At 40.1% G+C, this 26,501-nt stretch overlaps 1 protein-coding gene across 5 annotated transcripts in view; it reads right to left on the minus strand.

Annotated features, from left to right (window-relative positions):
- LOC145440666 (methionine aminopeptidase 2-like) overlaps nucleotides 1–26,501 on the minus strand; it is a 40,521-nt gene that overhangs the window by 5,168 nt on the left and 8,852 nt on the right. For 3 of the 5 annotated variants that reach the window (XR_013915592.1, XM_080318382.1, XM_080318379.1), the window contains exons 1-10: nucleotides 11,455–13,161; nucleotides 11,135–11,224; nucleotides 5,715–5,880; nucleotides 5,261–5,422; nucleotides 4,958–5,031; nucleotides 4,043–4,150; nucleotides 3,628–3,729; nucleotides 2,041–2,130; nucleotides 1,360–1,463; nucleotides 1,173–1,294 (exon numbers count right to left, since the gene is read on the minus strand). Coding sequence is in view for 4 of the 5 variants with exons in the window: in XM_080318382.1 (XP_080174508.1) it covers nucleotides 1,173–1,294; nucleotides 1,360–1,463; nucleotides 2,041–2,130; nucleotides 3,628–3,729; nucleotides 4,043–4,150; nucleotides 4,958–5,031; nucleotides 5,261–5,422; nucleotides 5,715–5,880; nucleotides 11,135–11,224; nucleotides 11,455–11,587 (1,151 nt within the window). In the remaining variant the exon portion in view is untranslated. Of the gene's footprint in view, nucleotides 1–1,172; nucleotides 1,295–1,359; nucleotides 1,464–2,040; nucleotides 2,131–3,627; nucleotides 3,730–4,042; nucleotides 4,151–4,957; nucleotides 5,032–5,260; nucleotides 5,423–5,714; nucleotides 5,881–11,134; nucleotides 11,225–11,454; nucleotides 13,162–16,359; nucleotides 18,831–20,376; nucleotides 20,499–20,563; nucleotides 20,668–21,204; nucleotides 21,295–25,462; nucleotides 25,565–25,918; nucleotides 26,027–26,501 lie in introns of those variants that run through there. The other 2 variants (XM_080318381.1, XM_080318380.1) reach the window with 2 other exon arrangements.

The following is a 26,501-nucleotide window of genomic DNA, read 5'->3' on the forward strand; positions in this document are numbered from 1 at the left end:
TTTTATATCGCTTCATCATACACTGACAATTTGTACAAATTTTTGTGGTAAAGGACTTACTCATGTTTTTTTAAAAGCCAACATCCATTTCTATATTTTGCTGACGTTCGTTTTGAATTTGGATATTTCTCCAATATAAGTTGCACATAGTCCTTCAAAATTCTAGCGACATGTAGGACCGTTCTATGACTCCCTAGAAGCAGGTGTTAGATCGTAAAGGGGCATCACAATTTGAGGCACGGTGTTTGGCATGTCGCAACACTATTTCCCTTGTCAAATCCAAATCCTGCGGGCTAAAACTACAGTTTGTGGTATATTGTTTACAGCTAGCAGCTGTGAAAATTTCATGGTGATGGGGGTAGCCCTTTGCAAGACAACGCTGTTGAGGTGCTAGTCCCCTCAATGAACATACAACATTTTGGAGCGAATAAATTTTCTATGATGCGTCTCAAATTGAAGATGCAGGCGTTAAAATAATTTTTGCTACAAATTATTTTCCCAAAAAGCCAATGTATGGCAAATATTTGCAAATATCACTAATCGTGACAAAATTTACGCATGTTAGTGGAAATGAAAAACATGTGAAGTTGTAATCGACTGATGGTATGTCAGCAAGTGCAACGAAAATATCAGATTGTATTTAACCAATTAGTACCTGCGGGTTTTTCCGAAAAATTTTGCTTCACTTTTCAAAACTTGAAAACACGACCTCAATGGGATGCGAAATCAAGAACTAAAATGTCGTTGGATGCAGAATCTCAAAGCCTAACCAACTACACCACGAAGCGAGACACGCTCAGATCAATCGCGTGTGCATATAATCGAGAAAACGAGAAAACCTTGTAAAAATGTACAAGTTTTGGTTACTTCCTTATAGAGACCACTACGTATACCAAAAGTGCGAATAAGTAACGGAGATAACATCTTTCGAACAAGCTATGAGAGACCGCTTTTGCTAAACTTATGCGATCGATACTAGCAAAACACTGTAGAGCTGAAAACCGCAGTCTGACTCAAGCGTCAGCCAGGTCAGACAGAATGAGCTTTTCATATCATTCATACTGTTATAATGTCATTATGAGTGACAGTCCAATACTCGCCTTACACACAGCGTTTGATTCGAATAGAAATACTCTGACACTTGATTTTGCTCAGCCTATACTACCACTTACCTGAGCGGAACGTTAGCATTGGCGAGATCGAAATTTCTCATGTAATGCGAACATTCGCCCTCGTCCTGAATGAGGCCGCGGCCCGTGCTGCCGAAAGTTTCGATCGCAAACACCTCGTTCTCCTGGACCAACAACAAGTACCTTTTCAAATGCAAATTCCTTCACGTAAGCACAAAGCGATTCTAACCTCCATCTTAGTCTGATCGCCGTCATTGACACTGGGAACAGACTTGCCGGCGTGGATGTGATAAGGTTCGATAGAATGTCCGCATAAATTCCGTATAGGCCTCACTGCACACAAAGAGATCGATCAAGTATCCAGGATTAGACAACTAGAAAATTTGCTGCTTTTATAAAATCATATTAGAATTAGAATTATAGCTACACTCCTACACATTTTTACGGAATTAGATTAGAACTACTGAATTCGCACAAACTTGGAAATTCAATTCAATTCTGGATAAGAAATGAACACAACTCATAACAAATCAGAGTTCATTATTCTCACAAGTACAAGCATGACAAATATCTGTACACCAAGCTTGGCTCGTTTGCATCATACAATTCGGAAAACCGAAAATTACATTAGATTAAAAACAATTGCACAGTCGCATTTCATAAATTAGAATGAGATCACCATCTAATTTGGCAACTAAACCGAAAGCACCAACCTTGGCCCGTTTCGCACTGTACATTTCTTTGAGCATTTTCCGGAAAACCATTAATTGTTTAGAATTGAAATGAGAACATACGAACATTTTACTAATTAGATTAGAATTAGACTCGCTTCAATTAGTCTAGTGATCCAAGTCTGCAAGATCCCAATCTTAGAATTTCGTAGGCAGATAAATTAACCGCAAATATTTACCTCGATATGTCTTTCCGTCAAGCTCGATTTCGTACGATTCCATCGTTTCCTGGATCAACCCGCCCAGCTCGCCGAGTTGAACATCGATACCTTGAGATCGCAAGAATTAGTCAGATGATGGACCAGTGTGTCTAGGGATGGGCACATTGATTTGAGTACTCGGATCTGAATCGAGTATTAATTCTTATGATTCAAGTCGAGCAGAGAGATGATACGGGTTCAAGTGCCGCCGTCGGCGGTTATTCTGGGCTCCTCGTCCTCCATGTCGCTGTTCTTACGGCGACAAAAAAGCCCAGTAAACAAGACCCGATGAAGAAAGAAAGAAAAAGAGCAAGGAATAGCGACGAAGAAAGATTAACACCGAAGAAGACTGACATTGGGCAGTAGGCCGAGGTGGATGCCAGTCTAAGAGACCGCAAATAGTCGTTAGGCATCCTCCTATCTGTCCATCGCATTGTGTGTCTTGTAAGTCGCATTGCACATAGTGTGTATGTCTTGTGCAGATGAAAATATAATCTGACGAATATTGATGGATTGATATTTGCTGACAGACGGTTCAATTCAGAATAGAGCGATAGCAATGACGCAGCTGCACTCTTAGCTGTCTTGAAACTAGATTGCTCAAGTCACACTTAGCAACATAAATTTGTCATACCAATTTATCACGACGGTCACACACAACACCGCATATACATCATAACAGGATTGTAGACAAGTCACAAGGTTCCGAGTCGCAAGTCAATCTTACTTTTGTAGTTTTGATTCGAGTTAAGTCGAGTTATTTTCCATTCGCCACTGAGTGATGCCTGAGTTCGATGCGATCCCTCACTGTGCAGTCCACTTTTGATTCGATTAGATCAATGTGTTGCTAATTAGCTCACATAGCAGCAGCATGTAAACGGAAATACATTGCTAACTACATTTCTAAATCGAACAATTCACCACCTAGTTTAGGCAGTTCCTAACATAACCGTGGCGCTGCCGCATACCCAAAGACTTTACTAGGTATGTGTGGGATACCAGCGACCAATGTCTATGAATTTGTCCTAGAACATAAATTGTTTAAATTGATACATAATGAATGGTCATCAAATCACTTAGGCGACCCAAGGTCAAGTCGACTCGCAATTTTTCGTTGACTCGAGTGATTTTCTTGAGAATGGAAAGTGACTCAACTCTAGTCAGTATGTGTATTGACTTGACTTGTGCTTAAGTCATTGCGCATGACTCGACACATTCTATATGTCCTAATCAAGTATGTTATATCGGGACCGATAATTGAAAAACAGACCCATTCATCTGCTTGAATAAACATATTTAAAGCGAGTAAAATGAGTATATTATGAATCCGATGCCTTCGATATCACCCAAAAGTTTCACAGAAGTGGGTTGAATTCGACTTGAACTAGATAAATAATACTCGGACTCGAGTCTTAACACTACTCGGACTTGACTCGGTGGTGAATTGAAAATGATTCCATAACTATGAAAGTCAAATCGACTTGTGACTCGAAACCTTGTGTCTTGGTTACAACCCTGCCCGAACATACAGTCAACAATGATATAACAAAGACAATCGTTAGTCACCTGCATGTTTGATTCCTGTGTTGGTTGCATCCTTCACAGCTTCTAACAATCGATCGTACCTCGGATTGAACGCGACCGTGAAAGCGCTGTCAATTATCCTTCCTGAAATGGTTGGAATTACTTCATAACATTTCCTAAAGAGACCCCCTGAGGTACAGAACTTTAATATACATTTGAATAATACGTTCATACGAAATTTACCCGAACGTCAGCAACTAGTAGAGAATTGGAAAGAACATGGTATATCAACAAGTCGAATTCTCATGCCGGTGACGTCGTATTTAGTGATACGATAGTTGATACACAATGTTGTCTCCAATTCTCTACCACAGACGATTACCTCTGAACAGTGTCAGCTGAAAATATCCAGGCATATTTCAATGTGGATAGTTAATTGAATTGCATATTGACATACCATTAACGTGCATGCCAAAGTCAATTTTGCAAACGTCGTCGTACTGAAGCACTGTCTTGTCACCAGAGTTTGGGGTGTAATGCGCTGCGCAGTGATTTAGCGAGCACCCTGAAAGAATAGCATGTTGAAGTGAGAAGTGGAATTAGAGTGTTGCACAATGACGAGTGATACTTCAGCAGACACGTAGCCATAGGGGGGGAGTTTCAGGGGGCGCACACCCCTTTTGAAATGACCATACTGACGCTAATGATCATTTGCAATTCAATAAGTCATATTATCAGTATTGTGCGTGGCCAATTAGCGAGAAGGGTGTTGACATTTAGCGAGAATCGTCTGTGCACAATGTACAGTGTGCACAGCCCCCCCCCCCACTTCTACTTGTATGACTTCCACAAGTGGTTGTTTTTAGACATCTTTGACTTTTTAGGCAAATCTACTCATTTATAAACATGGGATCTTATGAAGTAGAAAGGTGATATGCCAGCATCACTTTTACGAGTGAAATCACCATGACAACTGGGAAAAAGAGCCCCTGCATCACGGTAAGGGAATAAAGTGAATATATTTTCAAAAATTACAACTACTTGTATTGTCATTGGTCATTTTTCTTCACTCGGGCAGATGCAATCTGCAAGTTCAAAAGCCCACTCACCCCACAATCGACTTATTCGGTATTGCCGCCCCCTTACCGCTCAAAATATTCCCCAGGGGTGCACTATTGCACCCTTCCGGAACAAGTGTTTTAGAATGTTGAAACCAACCCCAACTCTAGCCCATGCGCTCACATGTCCGTAGACTTGATTGGAAAGGTAAAAGATTCAAAGAACGCAAGGATTGAGTTAGTTTTCTATGTAAATGGAAAACTAAAAGACTAATGCCATCCGCACTAGGTATGTTCATAGGACAATAAATCACCTGTCGGAAAGGCGAGCCCCGCTTGCAATTTATTCTCGTTGATGAGTTTTCTAGATGCCTCTTCCAGTTTCTCACTGAAAACAAGTATTTAAATGATAGATAGAGTTTAAACTTGGAACACCGTTCAGGGATTCCCCGGAAAAGAACCACACACCTGGATTCTTTTGAAAAAAAAATCAATCACAGTGACTCAGTGAGTGTTGGCAACAATTATCTTATATAATATCCATCAATTTGGCAATATATGAATTTTACTGCAATATTGAATATCTGCACCCCCAGAAGGTAATTCCATATTCTCACCATATCTCAATCATGGTCATTCCGGGTTTGATGTATCCTTGAACGTATTTCCTGACCTGCCGATGAGCTTCGGCCGCCTGCCTGAAATCGTTCCACATTTCCTCGTACGATGCGTCCAGAGCTTTCTTCTCTTGAGAAGTAACTCTCCATTCGGAAGTACGTCTGAATACAGATGGAAGTTATCAGTGGGGTTAAGTAACAGGGCTTCTACTTCACTACTTACAAGCGGCCACGATTTCAGACTTTTTCCACTTCTACTTGAAAGTTTTAAATTTTTAAAGCAAAAGTAGGCCTAGAATACCTACTTTTTTACTTACTGCACTCACACATCGCTACTTATACTTGTAGCCTACTTGAGTAGAAATTTACGCCATTGCTTCTACACGAGTACCAACGGTGACTACTTTTACAACCACTGGAAATTTCATTCATTTCTATTTTCTGTCGTTCTCACCCGTCCTTGTCCGGCAGATATTCGGTTTCTTGGCCTTTTGGGAATATTTTCGGATTGTACAGGTCGAAAATGGGAATAGTGGGGGGATCGGTTTGCTGCTTGGGACCTTTCTTCTTTTTTCTCTTGCGTTTTTTCTTGCCTCCCGCAACTTCTCCCGTTTCGTTTTCTGCCGCAAAAAAACACAATACCGAATTCCTATGTCACAATAATGTGTATCAATTCTGTCAATGTCAATGAGTAGCATTGATGTCACCAATTATCTTGACCAGATCTGGGCACTGTGCGGCCCGCGAAAAGTTTTAGACCATAAAATATATTTATTAATGTTAATGCGTCTAAAACTAAGGGCTGTATAAACTGAACCGGAAATGGGTTTACTTTGAAGTCTAGTTCAAATATGTACCGTGATTGCGTAACCTACGCGCATTAGGGTTGTTCAGAATTGTCCAACTTTCAAAAAGTAGGTTTTCAGTCCGTTTCCAATGCCTCATACCTTAAAAACAAATTCTGGCTACTTTTTTGCACTTCATCTGTGTGCATCTGTGTGCATGTTGCCGTTTTTTCCTGCAACCAAATTTTTGTCGGAATTAAGGGATTCCCTCGTTGTCAGTGACTCGACAGGAATCGCATGTGTTCTCATTGATGTGAACCGTATCTTCTAGCGTTGATGAAGCGCTAGGCACGGCAGTGAAATGGGATCATTGATTAGTCGGGTGTTTTGCTGCTTTGTTGTTGACGAACTGTGTGTACGATTGAGTCGCAGGACTACCAGGTGGCTTTTTGACTCATGCTGTTAGCGAGTTAGTGATTCTAGTATTATAGCAGTATTCAATTATTCGATCTAATGGACCTGTTACTCTTTTCCTGTCTACTGGGATAGAAAACAAAGCTTGTAAATGTCTTTTCTAGTGACTGTGGAAAACCGACAATCGGTTGATCTGAATTTTACGTTATTTCCCAAGATAGTAATATACTGGTATGAGTATTTCCAATGTAGGAATAATCATCTTCAATAATTAATAACTGGATCTAATACGGCTATTCTTGCGCAAGTTGTGCAGTATGTGTTTGACCCAAGAGAACTGAAATGTTTATAACTATTCTTTGTTGCTTGACTGAGTTGATGTATATTTATTTTTCTAGGATTAGCTGTAGTGCGAAATTTCCGCAAAAAAAAAAGAAAATTGTCATCTAGTGCAATAGTATCAAAGAAAACTAGAAAAACACAATCGCAGACACAACATTTCCTAGTTGGGCCATCTGAGGAAGCCATTACGGGATAAAAGCTGCCTACTCTGAGGAAGAGACTTGCTGGGATAAAGACCATCACAAAATTCAATGCCATTAAAAGATTAGAGGCAGTGTGAAAACAATGGCTGTCGCTAAAGAAATTTGCAGGCCAGCAATATGTATCAAGAAAACAAAGCGACTTTGAAGCCAAACTGAGTAAGCTATGGGATAGGCCTATAGGAGCCCCTGACGCGATAGCGACAATTGAAGCAAGTGGAATTCTTTTCAACGATAAGAAACATGAAGACATAGCATTTTATCATGATCAAAGGGATCCGAGATCAGCAACGATTAGTGGCAAAGATATAGTGTTGACAGTGAAAACCATGCAACTTCTTTTCTTGGCATTTCAAACTCTGGAAAGTGCTACAGGAAAAGCACAGGCTGATATGTCATTTGAACTGCTGGAACTTTGAAATTTAACAAAAAATGTCAGAGCTCGTGTTTGACACAAAATCCTCAAACAATGGAAAAAATAAAGGTGCGATTCTGTTACTTGGAGAATTGATAAACAGGAAAATTTTCTACTATGCCGGTCGCCATCATATTTATGAACTAGTCATTCGGGAGGTTTCGAAGTGTGTGTTTGGATTGGCGACCACAGGCTCTGAAAACACAGATTTCCATACCTTCAAGAAGAAGTGGAAAGATATTGATAAATTAAGAAGCTATAAAACACTTCAGTCTGATGAAACAAAGCAAGATATAATTTCACCGATTAAACCCTATGAGGGAAAGCAGGAAGAAGTCTTGATAAGAGAGTGTGCAACAGGCACCTTCGCGATTTTGGATGACCAATATGTTGAGTATCGTTTTCGCAAGCCTGGTGCTACTCATAGCGCTCGATGGATGAGCCAAGTGCTGTACTGTCAACAAATGTTTTTGTGGAGTGAGCAAATGGGTCATTCTGAAGAGTTCATTAAAAAGTTGGAACAAATCAATACATTCATTGCCTTGTTTCAAGTCCCAGCTTGGTTGAAAACTGGTGTTGCATGTGACGCAGAGTGTAATGATCTCAAATTCCTTCATGACTTGAAAAACTTTTCATCATGCGATTTCACAGTTGCTGATGTGGCATATAAGAAGATGCGAAAACATCATTAGTATCTCACAGAGGAAACGGTGGTATTTACAAAGATCCAAAGTCCAAAATCCAAAGATTTCTGAGAAACTGAAGGAAGCGAAGGTTGCTAAATTGCTGCAAATGCCAATCCTTGAACGATTTCGCAGAGGCATACCTCCGAGTCTACGCTCTGCCTCTGTCAATGAGTATGGTTGATTTGATTGGGCAGGAATCATGGTTTCTATTTGATGCTATACGTGTGGAACATGATTGGTTGAGTCTTCCAGTTTCGGAACGGCATACTGATCCGCATTTTGTGACTGCTCAAGAATTTGTGAATAGTGTTGAAGCAGTTAACGACGCTGCAGAGCGTATGGTAAAATTGAAAAAGCCTACCGACTTTGCTGCTTTCAAAACAGATAACAAAGAACAGGGAGCGAGCCACTTACAAGCCGTGGAAGATCACCGGAACAGATATGCCGATTTCTCTAGAGCAACCATTTCATCAACCTGATTTAAGTAGTATTTGCCAAGTTGATCTATTTCTTTGCCTTATTGTTTCGTTTCCTTTGAACAATGTGATGTTTAAAATGTGGCTGTGAGTGAATGGTACATTTAGTTATATTCTTGCGCATGGTGACTCACTCTAATTGCTAAATTGCCAATAGCCCGCTGATACAAACATTTTGCTGTTTAGAGATGTTTTGCTGGGGATTGTGGAAAAAAGTGGGATGTGCAAGGTCAATCGCGGTGACTTCGAAATGTTTACAAAAATCTATTTTCTTCTGTGATATACATAACCATTTTTCCATAATAACATCAAGCTAAACTGATAGATAGAAATGGCCAGGCTTGACGTTTTATGCTCATGGCCAGGCTTGACGTTATATGCTCATTAAAAAAGTTGTTATTGTTTGTGCCATATTTGTTGTGATCATACCCAAATGTGTCGTCGGAAGCGTTATGCGTTATTATTATATTCGCCACCACCTATATGTGTGGAAATGGATTTTCTGCACTCGTTCATATCCAATCCAAGGCGCGGATTTTTAAGACACGACCACGCATTTCAAGAAATGAAGTTGCAGAATTCGCTTTGAAATAATAGAAGGCAACCCAATTTCTACATAAATAGTATATGATCCTATTTTCAAGAAGTCATTCTGTTGCTGTTTATCACAGAGCCTTCAGTCATCATTTGCACATGACAGATGACGAGTGATGACTGCACGATAATTGAGCTAAATTTGAACTAAAACTTCGTGGGGGTCACAGATTCCATGTTCAAGTTCAAATCTTGTTTGTGGCCACTGTCACATGTGCATTAAACTATTACGTCATACATAACCAACTCTTAATTCGTAAAATAATGCAATCAGTGCACATGATTAGCAATATTCCTCACTTATAAACGATGTTATGCAATGAAAGATACGACTGAAGACAGACAGACAGAAGTTTATTTCCAAATGCAAGAAAGAAATTGCGATGAAATGGTGGCCAGTGATACAACCATCAGAACATCAAATCAGCTGGTCACCTTACACATACGGACAGTCATATATAGGCCTATATGCCACACCAATTACATATATCCCATGTGTATCTATAATTACTGATTTGGAAAATCACTGCTGTCAACCTAGCTATATAAAAACAAGTAACTAAACAGATGGTAACATAACAAGTAAACAGTACAAACGGTACCAAACTACCAATGGTATGAGAATGAAGAAACATTTCAACATTTCAACAAGATTCGGAGCACTACATATTTGTTTACTGGAGTCAGCCGTGAACCGGTTTATGGTGAGCACCGAACAGGGGGGGTCATTACGTGCTCATTCGTGATCGCGTTCGCAATCGCGTTCGGGACTTTGCTCCACCGAACAGAATATTTCTCTTCAGGATACGTATTACATGATTTGCTCGTACTCGTGACTACTGTTCGTGATGAATTGGTAGTGGGAAACTACACTTCGTTTCGTACATCAATGAACTGAGAAGGATTCCTTGATTGCTTGACTACCCATCCAAATTAGTTAACGGCAAATTCTGGGAATTAATATTGAAGTGCACGCAGAAGTCCAGACAATGAGCTCAGAATTTGCGGAATAATGATTTATTTATGACCTGATTAATTATGAGCTTGAAACCAATAAAAGACTTTTTGAGACCTTGAGACCTAAATGTTCCCTATAGCAGCCTGATTATGACAAGGCAATTACCCTGCGCTATCAGCAATGCCATAATTGTTTTCATCGTCACGGCTATCTAGCAGCTATTGAAACAGTAAGGGCGCTTTCTAATCGCAAATGCTTGTCTGCAAGCCAGTTTAATATTTTATCAAGTACTTCAAGACAGCGTTTTGCAGCAATGACTTCAATGTTATTGTTGGCATGTAAATGAAATTTGGAGCTATCGAAATCATTGAGTCGCAAAATGCGCTCAATACTTTATTCACAGTTGGCTGGGATGGGATACTTCAAAGAAATCTTTGCTGCAATTCTGAAAGCTTCCTGAACCAAGCATATTAAGAGATACCAAAACTTTGTGAGCTGTAAGGTTAGATCTGCCGAACGATGGATGACCTAATGGCTCCATGCGATTGTTTACTGCTGTAAATGAACACAAATATTCGAATTCAAATTTGCTCATTTTAAATTCTGTAACGACTTTTTCATCGCTTCATTTGTTCAAGTCAAAATATTCCCGTACTTGACATCCAATAAAGTGCGATGTGCGATTATTTACAAAGAAATAACGGGCAGCCATAATGCCGAAGATTCTTTCATCATGTTTGTGATAAGATCGAACGGAATACCGATCGTAAAATATGTTCGGCGATTTCCCAAATACCGAAGACTTCTATTCTTATGAAGAGCAATATCTGGACTACCAGGAAATTATTTCACTATTCTACTTGAGTAGTTGCCAACATTCATGCTACTCAAGTATAGTCTGCAACACCGAAAAAATAGATACACTCGTCACTATGTTACTATCTGTTACGATAGGAATACTTATTACTGGAATACTCACCAATATTCTCAAAAAAAAAACTCACCCTCTACATCCTCAATCGTTGTGTTGTCCATTTGCTGCACAATATCAGATTCGGGGCTGGCAAGCCTGGACCCATCACTGTCCTGCGGATCTGAAAGGCGTTTCAGATAAAGTCTCTCTGAGAGACTCTTAGTGGTACCGTACTTCAATAATAGAGTTGAATATTGTATACATATTGAAATAAAGCTGAATATTTTCAGCTGACACTGGTCTATGGGGTAATCGTCAGCATCTAGTAGAGAATTCAAAAGAGCTTAATAATATATGTGATACGACTTTAACTATCAGCAATGACTAATTTGGCCTACGCTGACTACTCACCAGGAACCTTCTTTTTTTTCTTCTTCCTTTTTTTCTTTGCTTGTGCTGATGGTAGATCTGTTGACTGAACAATTATTTCCTTTAAATTTTGTATTTCTTGAACAGATGGAGGATACTCCACAACTGCAGTCATTTTGTTGGCTGATAATTAGGCTGTTTTACTAGAAAACAGTTTAAATAAACTTAACTCAGTTATCTTGTTGAAAGTCTATAATAGAAAAAATAGTCAATTGTGTATTTCCTGCAATATCGACCAAATCTATTGATACCAGTCTTCGCAATTGCAAGATAGGCTACCGTATAGTGCCGGGGTCTCCAGCATGCGGCCCTTGGCCATTCCATCTGGCACGCGACAAAATTTTGCAACACTAATACCAACAAATTCGGTTTTTTTGTCAAACAATCATTGTGTGTCAATATTTTTATGTAGTCTTGAACTCGATTTTATTTACTTACTATGTTTCTTATATAAGCCTACTGAAGATTTCGGATCTTTTTTGTTACGAGCTGTTTAACGTGGTCTTCAAAACTATCATATTTCCACTGGACAGCATAAAATGCAGCCAATGCATCGAATATGTGAGCCTTGTGTCACAACTTTGCAGATAATATTCATTGCATAATTATAATTTAAATAATATAGCATCTTTCGGTGATGTCATGTATACAAGTACGAAGGCCCTTATGAGACATGATTATAGGTAGCCTATGTTATAGGACTTATGTAGCTAGTAGGTTTACCGTCATTTCCCAAGAGAGGGAGAGAGAGCATATTTATTTTTTCATCCAACCAAAATACATACCGAACAGACGGCAATGATGGTGGTACAGAAAATATGCATGCACATTGCACAGTATTTGGTACGGTACCTGATAGAAATGATCGATACGACCTTGAAGGTCAACTAGTCTGATCACACCCGCATCAAACAGGTACACTTGTCTCTATACAAATACAGTTTGGCTGTAGGAAATGTTAGTTAAAAAGGAAAGGAAAGCAAAAAATAAACGATGGTAGCAAATGATCAATAAAGCAATGTCTGGGCGAGGTAGGGCAACAGTGTTAATATGACAAGAGGTAATTGAAGGCAATTCACGGAAATGTTGTGGTATTGCATTCCAGATGATATAGGTCCGGAGTAGTCGATAGATCTCTTGGTTAGGTTGCTACTGGGTGAAGCTAAGTAGATATTTCCCTTTGACGAGCATCTCGTGTAATGGGAGTGGACATTTGTAGCACTTTAGCAGGTATGAAAAAGTCATCAAACACATGAGGCAAACTATTGGAGAAGTATTTGTGTATAACTTTTGATACGGTACTTTGAAGCAATATAGTTCAGTGTTGCCAACTCCGGATGGAGTATCACAGCTGTATCACCCAGGTATCTCTATGCATAAGCATAAGAAGTATCACGTCAAGACTACGTCTGAAATGCGAAATAATCAGGTATTAGGATACAAGGGTATCGTCTCCTACAGTGATTATGCAAACACGCTAATCGTCGCATTGCGAGCGATGCCAGGCGTAAACTAGATTCAGGACGCAGTATAGCAAGGCGACAAGATGATTTGTGCGATGATGAAGTAGACCAAGATTCACCCACTCAACAACTAACAAGTATCACTCATAACACCTGGCCCTCATGTTAAAACAGATATCTCAATAGAGTATCATATCTGGGCTGCGTTCAATCCTGCAATTAAATTTCATAATCCCAACTACACCTGTGTGTTTGTATACCCACACATCCGCCTCTCCTACACCAGTGTTGCCCAAAGAATACAGAAGGACCTTCAATATTCTTTGGTGTAGCCAAAGCCACTCAACTATTAGACCAGAGGTCTTAACCACGCGGCCCGCCAGAGTATTTTGTGTATTTTGAGTTTCAGGGTGAAATGTAAGTTCTCATACCTATAAAAGATATATCGCACTTGAATAAATTGTTGAATACTTGAAATTCCAAAATGTCGTCGCGGCCCGCCAGAGTATTTTGTGCGGCCCGCGACGACATTTTGGAATTTCAAGTATTCAACAATTTATTCAAGTGCGATATATCTTTTAGAGGTATGAGAACTTACATTTCACCCTGAAACTACTATGAAAATCACTGACATCTCAACAAACTTCACTATCACATCACTTTTAATAGCTACCATACGGTAGAATATCAGCTTACGTCACATATCTAGTTCATAACGATAAAACATGACCCGTTGATGATTCGTGACTGAAAATCGTGATTTGGTTTGATGCGACCTTCTCGTAAAATTACCCGATTTTGGATTGATTGGGTAATTGACTCGAGTTGAGTCGGGTCAAATGTAAAAATCAGAAAAGGACTTCCGACTCGGAACGGTGGCTTGTTAATCCTGCAGACGCAACAATCCATGAAACTGTTATGGGAATAGTAGGCCTAATCTATCAAAAGGTCGTAGCTAGCGTTGCGTAGGGCATATATATAGTTATATCTAATCAGGTCAGTATGGCAACCTTTGGCATTCTGTGACCCCGCGACGTATGGTTGGTTCCATGCTGGGTGTTGTTTGTTCTCTTTATCGATGTTATTATTGGTGGCGAGTAGGGTAGTAGTAGGCTACGCTCTACAGCTGTAACACCAATGAATTATTCGCCGATTGGACATTTCTATTCCATGGGTTCATAACCAGGGTCCGTAGACCCCATCGAGGTACGAAGCACCACATCATCAGGGTGTGCGAGATGAATTGTGGAATGAGGCCTATATGCTGTGAAATATGTTCTTGGCCAATTTAATTCAACTGGAATATAGTCTTCGCGCTACGCGCGATTTCATGTGAATACGCTTTCTGATTTTAATATAGGTACCATCAGAAATTGTGCTGAAAATGGACAGGCTCACAGGGGCTACGAGAAATCTAATTGGAAGTACAAGGGTTACGATTGCTAAAAAGATTAAGAAGCAATGCTATTACTACAGCCCAATAATGATTATATTTAAGTGGTTATTGTTCCAATAATAATCGAAGGCAAAATCTAACGCTGATTTAATTTGAAGTTGGCAATGACATTAAAAATAGCCTATACTTATGACGACTTTATCAAAACCAGGATAAGGCTACACCGCTCAAATGTCTGATATCAGATCAATCTTCTGTAGATTTTGAAATATTCTACATAAAATTGTGGCACGTCAAAGGTCCACTAGTTACAATATTCTATTATAACCCGACAGTTTTACGATATCATAATGCAAACTCTCGTATGATGTATATAGCTCATTAATTAAAAAAATTATGCCCGGCACAAAACAATTTTATTCAAATATTTGAAACTGTGATTTTTTTTCGTGTCAAGCGTGAATAATGCAATCCTACATTAAATTTCCACGATGTTTATGGAATGCCTGCCTGCAAGGTCCCGCCAAATAAGGCCTACTTGGAAATTATACATTGAATATCCCTGCTATCGATGCTGCGGCCCGCGGCGTCACCAAAAACTAGAAATTGGCCCGCGAGCACATTTGAGTTTGAGACCTCTGTATTAGACTATAGGTAGGTTAGTAATCTATAATTAGACGAACGTCTTGTCATAGTTGAGTGACTTTGGGTGTTGCCAACTCCAAATGGGAGAAAATCGCTAAATCTGGTGTCAAAAATCGCTAGATGTCGCTAAATATTCAGAAAAAAGCGCTAAAAAATAGCGCTAAATCTGCATTAATTGCTAAATGTGTTAAATTGAACCATTATATCAATACATTCTTCTCAGCTATATTCTACTCGTCGGGGCCAAAGTCACTTATCATATTTCTAGTTCATGATACGTAATAGTCATCTCTAAGCGGGACAAAACGTGCAGTGCATTTCGATAAAGCAGACCGCTTTGCGCAATGATGGCTTTGCAGGTTTGCAGGCATAACCGCTCACTATATAAGCGTGCCTTGCTCGATGCGTCCGTCAATACGTGATGCGATGTACCGTGGAAATGCGCTTGACTTCTTTAGTCAGGCTTATTAATATTTTCATCGTTTCAAAACATCACAAGACTGCGATTCAATGAAAATATAGGAAGGTGTCGAAACAACTTGGAGTAGCCTTTAGGATCAGACACCCACCCTTGACCTAGGCGTGGAAGCAACTTCTCTAAACTGTGTTGGAGTACTTGAACACGACATGCGAGGATCAACCTGGGATATGAAATTTAATGAATCTGGTCTTGAACGGAAGCTGGTGATGCATACTCACGCCATCAAATCATCAATACCAAGCAGACCGCGCGTGGTCGGTATAATTATGCGCGCTGCGTTATTTCCCGCGGCTACGCAATCCGTGATTTAATCACGCCGTGACTGCGTGATCTACGATGCCCTGACCTCCTAACGAGATTGACGAATCACTTGATAATGCTATTATTAGTTTAATAATTCATAATAATAGCTGTTAATACACTTTACCTCGCCAAGACATTGCTTCATTGATCATTTACTACCATCGTTTAATTTTTCTTCTATTTTCCCTTTTTAACTCAACATTTTTTACAACCAGACTGTTCAAAGTCAAGTGCACCTGTTTGATGCTGGTGTGATCAGACTAGATGACCTTCACGGTCTTATCGATCATTCCTATCTAATACCGAAAACTGTGCATGCATATTTTCTGTACCATTATCACTACCGTTTGTTATGTATTTTGGTTGGATGAAAATAAAGTCTCTTTCTTTATTACAAAATTTTCCGAGGGCCGAATTCACCAAGTGCCGAGTTCACCGGCAACCCTCAAAAGAAGTCAAAATACATAGTTACTGACAACCTTTGTTTATAAATGCAATCAAAACAAAACTGTAACTCATCTCATAGTCTCGCAACCCCGAATAATACCTCTGATGAACAATATCTCATCCAACAGTAATTTCTGATAGAGTCCTCGGTATTTGCTGTCAAACGTTTTATTGAACTTTTGTACATTTCACCATGCACGTAATTACATACAAATTCTTCCTCGTGATTGAACCGACAAGTATAACGCAGAAATTTTACAGATATTTCGTCAATCCTCAGTGGAGCCCGACCGACACCAATAACTATCACATTCACCGATAACCTCCGATATACTCAGGCGATATTCAAAAGATATGGGGTCTTGCTTATGTAGGGTTACCGTATTTTGAGACCCGAAAAAGAGGACACTTTAAAAAAAAATGGTGATTTTCAACATTTTTTGTCCATTAGTACTGTCAGTGGTGTTGACTAAAAAAAAGTCATCTTTCCCATCACTACTCCCGAAACACCTGTCGCGCAGTATTATTCGTTCAACTCTGGCGTTCATCAGGGTTGCAGTGACTTGACGCGAGTCGCGATTTTCTGATGACTCGAGTCCTTTTCTCAAAATACGGGAATGACTCGACTCGAGTCAATCTGTGCATTGACTCGACTTGGACTCGAGTCATAGCGCATGACTGGGACCAAGTCATATGACTCGAGACTCAGACGGTCAAGACGGACATTTCATTGTAATTTCGAAGTATTAGTAAGTAACCAGACTATTGGCATTTCGTCTATTATTACTGGTACTTGAAAATGCGACCAGAAACTGTTAAAAGTGTGGAAAATTGATAAATTATAAATGCGAAGCATTCGATATCACCAAACAGAGTTGTAAAAAATGGGTTCAACAAGAATTTAACCGGAAACTGAGCAGTCGAGGCAATGACTTGAACTCGAGTCATAAAACCATGACTCGGACTCCACCATCTGCTCGCTGACATGGACTCGCTGGTCAATTGAAAATGAGTCGACTCAAATCAAAACTATAAAAAGTGACATTGACTTGTGACTCGGAGCCTTGCGATCTGGTTACAACCCAGGCGTTCACTGCGTCGCGTTTTTGAACACGTTTTACTACTTTTTCTAGAATAAGACAATGCTATGTTTGGACATGGAATAAACCAGAAACGTTGCATCTGGACACTTTAAAACTATGAACTTTGTCCATATTGTCAGTCAAGCGGACGCAGATTACAGTTCTTTGACTCTTAGTTTAAAGTACTCAAGTTTTTTGGACTACTCCCACTAGTTCTACTTGACAGTGTTCTGTCTTTCATGCAAAACTAGGCCAAAAACAATTACTTTTTTATTTACTTGTAGATTGCTACTTCTACTTCTAATTAAGAAAAAATTTATGGCTGTACTTCTACTTGACCACCCTTGTCGACTCCCTACTACCATGTCGTGACGTCAAGAAAATTGCAGATATTTTTTCTACCTCTAACGATTGAAACCGATATTCCATTTAAACCAGGGGTCACCAACATGCGGCCATACGCGGTCATATTTTGCGGCCCGCGACTTGATTTGAGATTTCGGAAGAAAGCTAAGAAAACATTTTTTGAAATGCTGAAATTGACGTGCAATGGTACAAACACTGCCGTGACCGAGACGCTTAGAAAACGGCTAAGGGCAGTAGTTCTGTAACTAGGGGCTTGAAAGCAGCTGAAGGGGGCACGAAGCTGCGGTCAACTGAAAAATTTTTCGCGCTCGACGCGATTCACCTCGAATTCATAGTTATAGTTGTTGCTCTGTGTATAATCCAGAATTCACATTGTAGAATTCTCTCATCAACATTCCTAGCCTTCCATGCCATTTAAACTATCCGTTGGGATTGCTAGAATAATGGATGCATTTGGTGATATGACGATAAGGGGGCGCGTAAGTTTTCAGTACCATAAAGGGGGACATGTCTAAGAAGGATTGAGAACCACTGGCGTAGGGCTTCCCCACACAATCAAGCTTTACGTGGAGATGATCTTTCTGCTAGTAACGTACCTCGCTAGCCCCCAGAAGCATTTCCAGGTATCGCGCACAACTCAGAGTTCAAAATAAACTGAAATTGATTCCAGTGATCCTTTGTTGTATTTTCATTCCTTAAAATATTACTTCTTTTGTTTTCACTATACCCATCGCCTATGTTAGGTAGCACAGCGTGGTATTGACGTACAGTTTTAAAACGTGGTTGACTACTTTCTATCAATATAGAATTCATGCGGCCCATGGCCGCTACCAAATTTGAAAAGTGGCCCGCGACCCCTGATTTAAACTGTGATATCGACATATTATCGGCAAACTGATAATAATCGGTCGGACTCCCATGCTCAGTAATCTTCGCCACGGCTGACGACTTCTTTGCATGTCGGACGCAGCAATATCGTATGCTCGTACTGCGCCGTGTAACAGCCTCTGATATCGCACAACGGAGGGTACGGTTCTACCAGCCCCACTTCGCACAGATTCTTCAACGGCATGAGATATCGAGCCTCGCCCAAGCGGTCCACCCAACGCCGGCAGAACGCCAGAGTCCCAAAGTTTTCCGTGATTAAATTCAGCAGTTTCCTGGAACGTTGCGATCTAGACACAGAAGTAGATGTTAATATGAGTAAAAACTAGTATGTCTATAACATTTGAAAAAGTCTCAAAATTTTCAATTTATTTTTTTGGGTTAGAAATACTAACAGGGTACCTCCGTTCTTACATCAGAGCCTTACCTCACCAAAAAATGAGCAAAAATTATATAATATCAATTTTATTGCGAAAATGTTCAATCGTGTTTTCGTCCATTGCAAAATTGTGTAATATTGCTTCTTTAAAAATATGTACGAATTTTTTGTCGTAAAGGACTGTTTTTTATTTGAAAAGTCAACATCCAGATCAATATTTTCCTAATTTTCGTCTGGCTTATGTATAGCCTACAGAACTTTACAGAACTTCCCAGCAAACCCCTGAAAAAAGAAAAAAAAATCGAACTTTGAAATTTAGAAACGAAATTTCTCCAATACGAGTTGCACATAATCCTTCAAACTTTAGCGGCATGTAGGACTGTTCTATGACTTCCTAAAGCACGTGTTAGATCGGAAAATAGGCATCACAATTTTGAGGTACGGTGTTTGGCGTGTCGGAACACTATTTCTCTTGTCAAAAATCCAAATTTCGTTGGCTAAAACTACGGTTTGTGATATTTTGTTTACAGCTAGCAGCTGTGAAAATTTCATGGTGATTGGGGTAGCCCTTCGTGAGATAACGCTGGTGAGGTGCTAGTTCCCTTAATGAGCATACAGCGTTTTGGAGCGAATAAATATTCTATGAGTCTCAAATTAAAGATGCAGGCGTTAAAATAATTTTTCCTACAGATTATTTTCATAAAAATTTGGCAAATATGTGAAGCCGTGATCAGGGCTGTAATGACTCAAGTCATGACTCGGCTCGAGTCACGATTTTCTGATAACTCGACTCGAGTCATTTTTTCAAAATACGGAAATGACTCCACTTGAGTCAATCTGTGTATTGACTCGACTTGGACTCCAGTCATTGCGCAGGACTCGAACCAAGTCATATGACTCGAGACTCGGACGGCCAAGACGGCATTTTGTTGTAACTTTAAAGAATAGTAAAGTACCACACTGTTGGGATTTCGTCTATTGGTACTGGTACTTGAAAATGCGAGCAGATACTGCTAAAAGTGAGGAAAATTATTATATTATAAATGCGAACCATTCGACATCACCAAACAGGGTTATAAAACGTAGGTTTAACTAGACTTAAACTGGAAACTGAGCAGTCAACACAATGACTTGGACTCGGTGGTGAATTGAAAATGACTCGACTTGAGTCGAGTCAAAACTATAAAAGTGAGATTGACTTGTGAGTCGGGACTTGGAGCATTATGACTTGGTTACAACCCTGGTCGTGATCGACCGATGGCATCTTTACTATGATGTAGAGCTGGCATTTTATTCTTTGTGGCCGCATAAAAGGTTCATATTTCAACTTTTCATATCATTCATACTGTTATGATATCATTATGAGTGATACTCCAATACTCGTCTCGAACACTGCGCTTGATTTGAATAAAAATACTCAAGCACTAGATTTTGCCAAGCCTATACATTACCCCTACCTGAGCGGAACATTAGTATTGGCGAGATCAAAATTCCTCATGTAATGCGAACATTCGCCCTCGTCCTGAATGAGACCGCGGCCCGTGCTGCCGAAAGTTTCGATCGCAAACACTTCGTTCTCCTGGACCAACAACAAGTACCATTTCAAATGCAAATTCTTTCACGTAAGCACAAAGCGATTCTAACCTCCATCTTAGTCTGATCACCGTTGTTCACACTGGGAACAGACTTGCCGGCGTGGATGTGATAAGGTCCGATGGAATGTCCGCATAAATTCCGTATAGGCCTCACTGCACACAAAGAGATCGATCAAGTATCTATAATTTAACAACTAGAAAATTTGCCGCTTTCATAACATCATATTAGAATTAGGATTATAGCTACACATTTTTACCAAATTAGATTAAAATCACACCACAAAAACAAATCAGAGTTCATTATTCTCACAAGTACAAGCATGAAAAATATCTGTACACCAAGTTTGGCTCATTTCGCACCACACCATTCTCTTGTAGCATTTTCGGGAAAACCAAATATTAAATTAAATTTAAAACAATGGCACACTCAGATGTCATAAATTGGAATTTGCTCAAATTATTCTAATCTGACAACCAAACCTAAAGCGCCAACCTTGGTCCATTTCGCACTACACAGTTCTCTGAGTATACCAGAAAACACATTAATTGTTTAGAACTGAAGTGAGAGCATACAAACATTTCACTAATTAGATTAGAATTAGACTCGCTTCAATTAGTCTCGTCCTGCAAGTCTGCAAGCATCCCGATTTTTTAATTCCGTGGGCAGATAAATTAATCGCAAATATTTACCTCGATATGTCTTTCCGTCAAGTTCGATTTCATACGATTCCATCGTTTCCTGGATCAACCCGCCCAGCTCGCAGAGTCGAACGTCGATACCTTGAGACGGCAAGAATTATTCAGAGGATGGACTGTGTTTTAGTGTATCTAGATCTGGCCACAATGTTTTTTAGAGCGGCGCTTTTGAAATTTGAACAGCTTCAGTACATCAGTACTTCAGTACAGAACTTCAATATACCTTTGAATAGTATATTCAGATTGAAATGAGCTGGAATATTTTCGGCTGACACTCGTCAGGGGTAATCTTCAGCAACTAGTAGAGAATCGGAAAGAACATGGTATATCAACAATCGTATCACAAAATATGACGTCACCAGCATGAAATTTCGAATACGAGAGCGTTCAATGTACTATTTTTAGATGGTACACGAACTCCTTCGGTTGACGCAGCCTGGGCTGGCGTATTTTGATAAAAGTCGAGGCCCACAAATGAAAGTGACAACGGCCCTTCCCAACGACGCGAAATCTGTCGTCTCGATAATTTTTCGCACAAGCGGGATTATCCCAGAAGTGTTTGCCAACTGCAGAATTTATGGCCTTTGATTGTTCCGCATCAATCTTGAGCGGATTAGTTAAGGGTGAGCTTTTCGCCGAGCGTGATGCGCGTGTTTTAATAAATCTAGGGACATGCTGGTTTATGAGTTCCTGCAGACGCTTTGACGTTCTTCCCACGTAGCCACAATCACAGTGACACTTATATTCGTATTTTACATTACTTTGTTGAAGTGCAGGAAGCACATCTTTACGTGTTGCAGGGAGCAGTCGCGTTGTCGTGAAAATCATGTTCGTCTTCACTGTGTCGTAACTATGTCCGTCTGAATCCTCTACTAGTTGCTGACCATACCCCTGACGAGTGTCAGCCGAAAATATTTGGGTTCATTTCAATACCAGTATTGAAATTATGCGCTCCTTGCTAACTCCAAATTGAAAATTATGGTTTAAATCAGTGATTCTCAACCGCGGCCCTGAGGGCCGCATGCGGTAACACAATGACCAAAACAATCGTTAATGGCGTCGAGCGATTGATCGGAACTATGACAATTTTCATACTTTGATGACTATTTGGGTCCGTTTTATTGCCCTAGTATTCGTGCGGCCCCGACCGTACTCTGAAATTTTAAATTTGGCCCTCACACCGAAAAAAGTTGGGAACCACTGGTTTAAATAGTATTCTCCACTGTGTCAAAGGCTTTAAAAACTTTGATTGCTCGTACCGCAGAAACATGTAGCACAATTTTGCTAAGCACTGAGAGTATCATTGCGCGCTATGACTAATATCGATATCAAATCATCAATCCACGGATATCATCAAGAGGAGCCTTCAGGAAATCACACTTTGCGACATCTCGGGGGAGATAGCATAGTGGTGAGCGTCAACGCTAGCTAGGCAGGCGCGAGGCTGTAACCAACTCACAAGGCTCCGAGTCACAAATCAATCTCACTTTTATACTTTTGACTCGAGTCATTTTCAATATACCGCCGAGTCAAGTCCGAGTCCAAGTCAGCGAGCAGAGGGTCGAGTCCGGCTCATGGGATTATGACTCGAGTCCGAGTCCAAGTCATTGTGTTGACTGCTCAGTTTCTACTTAAAGTCTTGTTAAACCCACTTTTTATAACTCTGTTTGGTGATATCAAATGGTTCACATTTATAATATACCCATTTTCCTCACGTTTAACAGTTTCTGGTCCCATTTTCAAGTACCAATACTAATAGATGAAATCTCAATAGTACGGTTACTTTACTATTCTTCGTGATTGCAATGAAATGTCAGTCTTGGCCGCCTGAGTCTCGAGTCATGTGGTTACCTTAGAGCAGGGGTGGGCAAACTTTTGATCTCGCGGGCCGCATTCAACATCTGAATCTATTCGCGGGCCGCAATATACAAAATTGACATTATAAACCAAAACGCAATATTGCATGGTGTTTGATTATATAGTGAGGACATGGAGATAATATATATCCCTATTTAAAACAAACCAAAGATTGCTTTGATGATATCGTACACACGTCAGAAACAGTGGCGAAATTTCATAGGTTGGTCGACCTCAATAACCACTAACCAGTTTATCAAAACTATAGAGATGAAAGTCGGTTATCCCGAATCTTAGAACAAGATTGAAATTTAAATCTGTGAAGAGTGATCTGTTAATAGATTTACAAATTTCGCTTTTTGTTCAGTTCCAGGACACACAATGCCGACAGCATCTTACCCATGTTAGCTTCAAACACGCTTCTACTATATGTGTAGATAGAATATAAATCCCCTAATTCTACGCACACAGAGAACGAGTCTACCTAATTAAGACACGCGCGAATCGTATTTTATAAGCTCATCACTGAAATAATTATAACTGGAGTGGCCAATCTGAAATCACACTCGTGTTGTGATCCGAATTATGTCAATGTCGTTTAGGATTTCTGTGATGTTTAGCAGTTGAAACCCTTCAAACTGCGTGGGCCTTGACATCGGGCTGTCGCACCAGGAATTAAAGATAAGAAATAATTTAGTAAGTATTGAGAACAGTGGTTCTTTTTAAGACACCGCCCCCCTTATGATGGTGAAAGATTTTGTGCCCCACTTATCGTCATATCACAAAACGCTACCAGGATGCTAGCAAACCTAGCGGATAGTTTGATGTCATGGAAGGTTGCGACTGGATGAGAGAATTTTAAATATGAAAATCAGACTAAAAACAGAGCAAATATTATGAACTGAATGCAAATCGCGAAAGGCGCGAAAAAAATTTCAGTCGAGCTCAACTCCGCGACCCCCTTCAGAAGGGAGCGGAACGCGCACCCCAGTTTGAGAACCACTGCCTTAGAATTATCATGGCGAAATATACTAAGACAAAATTTAATCACGTCCCTGCATTAATTCGATTTTAGCACGCTTTTTATCAACATTTTCAATAAGTTTCTTTAGACTCTCGCGGGCCGCACAGACCGGTGTTGCGGGCCGCATGCGGCCCGCGGGCCGTAGTTTGCCCACCCCTGCCTTAGAGTCATGCGCAATGACTCGAGTCCAAGCCGAGTCAATATACGAATTGACTCGAGTTAAGTTGAGTCATAAGAAAATTGTGACTCGAGTCATTACAACCATGGGCAGGTGGCCCGGGTTCAAGTCCCGCCGTCAGAGGTTATCCTGGACTCCTCGTCCCCCGTGTCGCTGTTCATACGGCGACAAAAAAGCACAGTAAAAAAGACCCAATGAGGAATGAAAGAAGAGAGCAAGAAATAGCAACAAAGAAAGATTAATATCGAAGAAGACTGCGACATCTGGTGCTGGGCCGAGGTGGATGCCAGTCTAAGAGACCGCAAATGGTCGTTCGGCATCCTACTATCTGTTCATTACATCGCATTGCATGTCTTATATATCGCATTGTACATTGTGTGTGTCTTGTGCAGATGGAAATATAATCTGACGAATATTGATGGATTGATATTTGCTGACAATTGGTTAAATTCACAATAGAACGATAGCAGCTGCAATCTTAGATGTCTTGAAAGTCGATTGCTCAAGCCCAAAGGCTAAAAGACTTTACTAGGTATGCGTGGCATACCAGCGTCCAATGTGTATGAATTTGGCCTAAAACATAAATTGTTTAAATTGTTACACAATGAATGGTCATCACACCTCTTAGGTGACCTAAGGTCAAGTCAGTTTTCTAGATTGAATCACCGCGCAATATAATGTATCGTATCGTCATGTAAGAAGGTGTCTCTAAGCCAATTACAGGATTGTAATAACTCAAGTAATGACTCAACTCGCAATTTTTCGATGACTCGAGTGATTTTCTCAGGAATGGAAAGTGACTCGACTTGTACTAGAGTCATTGCTCATGACTCTACACATTCTATATGTCTTATTCAAGTCTGGTATATCAGGACCGATAATTGAAAAATAGACCCTTCCATCCGTTTCAATAAACATATTTAAAGCGAGTAAAATGAGTATATTATGAATCCGGGGCCTTCGATATCACCCAAAAGTTTCATGGAAGTGAGTTGAATTTGACTCGAACTAGATAATCAACACCATGACTTCAACTCGGACTCGACTCGGTGGTGAATTGAAAATGACTTGACTCGAGTCAAAACTATGAAAGTCAAATTGACTTGTGACTCGGAACCTCGCTTCTTGGTTACAACCCTGCCCGAATATATAGGCTAGTCGATAATGATATAACAGAGACAATCATCAGTCACCTGCATGTTTTATTCCAGTATTGGTTGCGTCCTTCACAGCTTCTAACAACCGATTATACCTCGGATTAAACGCGACCGTGAAAGCGCTGTCAATAATCCTTCCTGAAATGGTTGAAATTATTTCATAACATCTACAAAAGAGACCCTTTGAGGTAACGGTACACAACTTCAATATACATTTGAATAATATGCTCGTATTGAAACAAACCCTAATATCTTCGACTGACACTCGTCAGGAGTAATCGTCAGCAACTAGTAGAGAATTGGAAAGAACATTGCATATCGACAATTCGAATTCTCATGCCGGTGACATCATATTTAGTGATACGATAGTTGATACACAATGTTGTCCCCAATTCTCCACTAGTTGCTGACGATTACCCCTGACCAGTGTCAGCTGAAAATATCCAGGCATATTTCAAAGTGGATAGTCAATTGAATTGTAGACTGACATACCATTAACGTGCGTGCCAAAGTCAATTTTGCAAACGTCGTCGTACTGAAGCACCGTCTTGTCACCGGAGTTTGGAGTGTAATGCGCTGCGCAGTGATTTAGCGAGCACCCTGAAAGAATAGCATGTTGAAGTGAAAAGTGAAATTGGAGACATCTTTGACTTTTAGGCAAATCTAATTATTTTTTGAACACGGGATTTTATGAAGTAGAATGGTGATATGCTAGCATCACCTTTATGAGTCAAATCATCATGACAACTGGGAAAAATACCACACAGTAAGGGAATAAAGTTCAAAAGCCCATTCGCCCCACAATCAACCCATTCGGTATTTCCGCCCCCTTACCGCTAAAAGTATCCCCCAGGGTGTCGGCAATGTTCCCTCTAAGCTGCGCACGTGCGTAGTGCTGACGCGGTCTCTGCGCACAGTTAATTTAAGTTGCACAAAAAATATAAAGTGATGACCTTTTTTTTAGTCGTTACGCACTGTTGTCCAAGGGTCTGCGCAGTAAATTGTCGAGTGTGCGCAGACTCGTCAAAAATTGGAAGGAAAATTGGGTGGCTGCATCGCACCCTTTGGGAATCAG

The sequence above is a fragment of the Botryllus schlosseri genome, chromosome 6, assembly GCF_051294905.1.
Source record: "Botryllus schlosseri isolate E-star chromosome 6, Bs_hap1, whole genome shotgun sequence".
Lineage (NCBI taxonomy): Eukaryota > Metazoa > Chordata > Ascidiacea > Stolidobranchia > Styelidae > Botryllus > Botryllus schlosseri.